Here is a 1520-nt window from a genome sequence, read left to right on the forward strand (position 1 = left end):
GTTGAGCACCCACCTTTTCTTTTAGAGACTGCTGCTGCCCCAATCAAGCAAAAGGCTTCCTTCAAGATCAAGGATGCCAAGTGCCACCTGCACCCACGGGCCAAGGGCAAGCAGGATGAGGCCGGGAAGGCTGGGGCGCAAGGTGGGGCGAGATGGTAGGGGCGTGGTGGGGATGCCGATCCCCCAGGAGGGACGAGGTGCTGACTTGCCCCCCACTCCGCACACAGGCGGTTCGGCACCTTGCTCCGACTGCCAGGTCGCCTTCGTCAACCTCAAGTGCGACTCGTCCAAGAAGGGGAAGGGCCGCCGGGCTCGAAACTCCTCTAACAAGGAGGTGACGCGCATCACACTGGAGTTCGAGGCAGAGATCAAGCCGGAGGAGATCACAGGTGGACACGAGGCTGGCTTGGCCCATCACGGGTGCAGGCAGGGGTAATGGGACCAGGGTGACAGTGGTAGGACTGGGACAAGGTGGTGGGACCAGGGGGACAGTGGTGGGACCGTGGAAACGGTGTCATCCACATGTAGCAAGGAGAGCTGAAACAGTGTTCATCCGGCAACGGACTGGGATGTGCTGGGCAGTGCCTGGGAGGTGTTTTAACCCTGCTGGGTTTTCCCTCTCCATCCCTCCCTTCTTCCTGCACCCCCAGCCAGCTGCAACCTGCAGTGCCTGCGACAGAGGGTGGAGAAGAAGCTGAAGTCGGCCATCAAAGCGCTGAAGAAATCCATCAACCAGGAGCGGTTCCTGCTCCGCTTCGCCGGGATGGAGTACGAGGTGGCAAGGAAGCTGAGTGTGGCCCCGGAGCGGCAGGAGAGCTGCGGGCCAGGCCAGCAACGCCTGGGTGGCAAGTGTGGTAAGGAGCATCGTGGGGTGGGGGCCCAACCGTGTCCCCCCCGGCGGTGACACCCCCCACCACATCACTGATGTCCCCCCCTGGCTCTCAGTTAGCTGCTCGCAGGGAACGTATTACCACGGGCAGACGGAGCAGTGTGTCCCCTGTCCCCCCGGCACCTACCAGGAGAAGGAAGGGCAACTCTCCTGCGACCTGTGTCCTCGCGGTGATGCGTTTGGACCAGTGGGAGCCACCAACATCACCGGCTGCACAGGTGAGGGGGCACAGAGTGGGGCTGGGAGGGATGCTCGGGAGATGGCCAGGGCTGCAGCCTCAACTCTCAGCCATCAACCCCCATTCAGAAGAGGGGAAAAGCCTGAGCATCCCCCACAAAAATTGATTGGACGAGAGGAACTGGCCTCCAGTTGCACCAGGGCAGGTTGAGGTTGTCCCTGAGGAGCCATTTCTGTCCCGTTGGGGTTGTCCTGGACTGTCCCAGGCTGCCCAGGGCAGTGGTGGAGTCCCCATTCCTGGAGGGGTTTCCCAGCCATGTGGAGGTGCTGCTGAGGGACAGGGCTCAGTGGGGACCTGGCGGTGCTGGGGGAGCGGGGGGACTCGAGGAGCTGGAAGGGCTTTTCCCACCAACGCAACTGTGTGAATCTGTGAAGTTGCTGTAAAAGCTGGGGA

The 1520-nt window shown here is 62.0% G+C and overlaps 1 protein-coding gene across 1 annotated transcript in view; it reads left to right on the forward strand.

Moving 5' to 3' along the window:
- Nucleotides 1-1520, forward strand: part of SCUBE3 (signal peptide, CUB domain, EGF-like 3) — a gene marked incomplete at its 5' end in the record, with an annotated part of 11056 nt that overhangs the window by 6776 nt on the left and 2760 nt on the right. Inside the window, 4 exons of the mRNA XM_010131835.1 lie at nucleotides 26-142; nucleotides 228-389; nucleotides 651-854; nucleotides 946-1107. Coding sequence (XP_010130137.1) covers nucleotides 26-142; nucleotides 228-389; nucleotides 651-854; nucleotides 946-1107 — 645 coding nt within the window. The remainder of the gene's footprint in view (nucleotides 1-25; nucleotides 143-227; nucleotides 390-650; nucleotides 855-945; nucleotides 1108-1520) is intronic.

Source organism: Buceros rhinoceros, unplaced genomic scaffold, assembly GCF_000710305.1.
Source record: "Buceros rhinoceros silvestris isolate BGI_N320 unplaced genomic scaffold, ASM71030v1 scaffold1472, whole genome shotgun sequence".
NCBI classification, from domain to species: Eukaryota; Metazoa; Chordata; class Aves; order Bucerotiformes; family Bucerotidae; genus Buceros; species Buceros rhinoceros.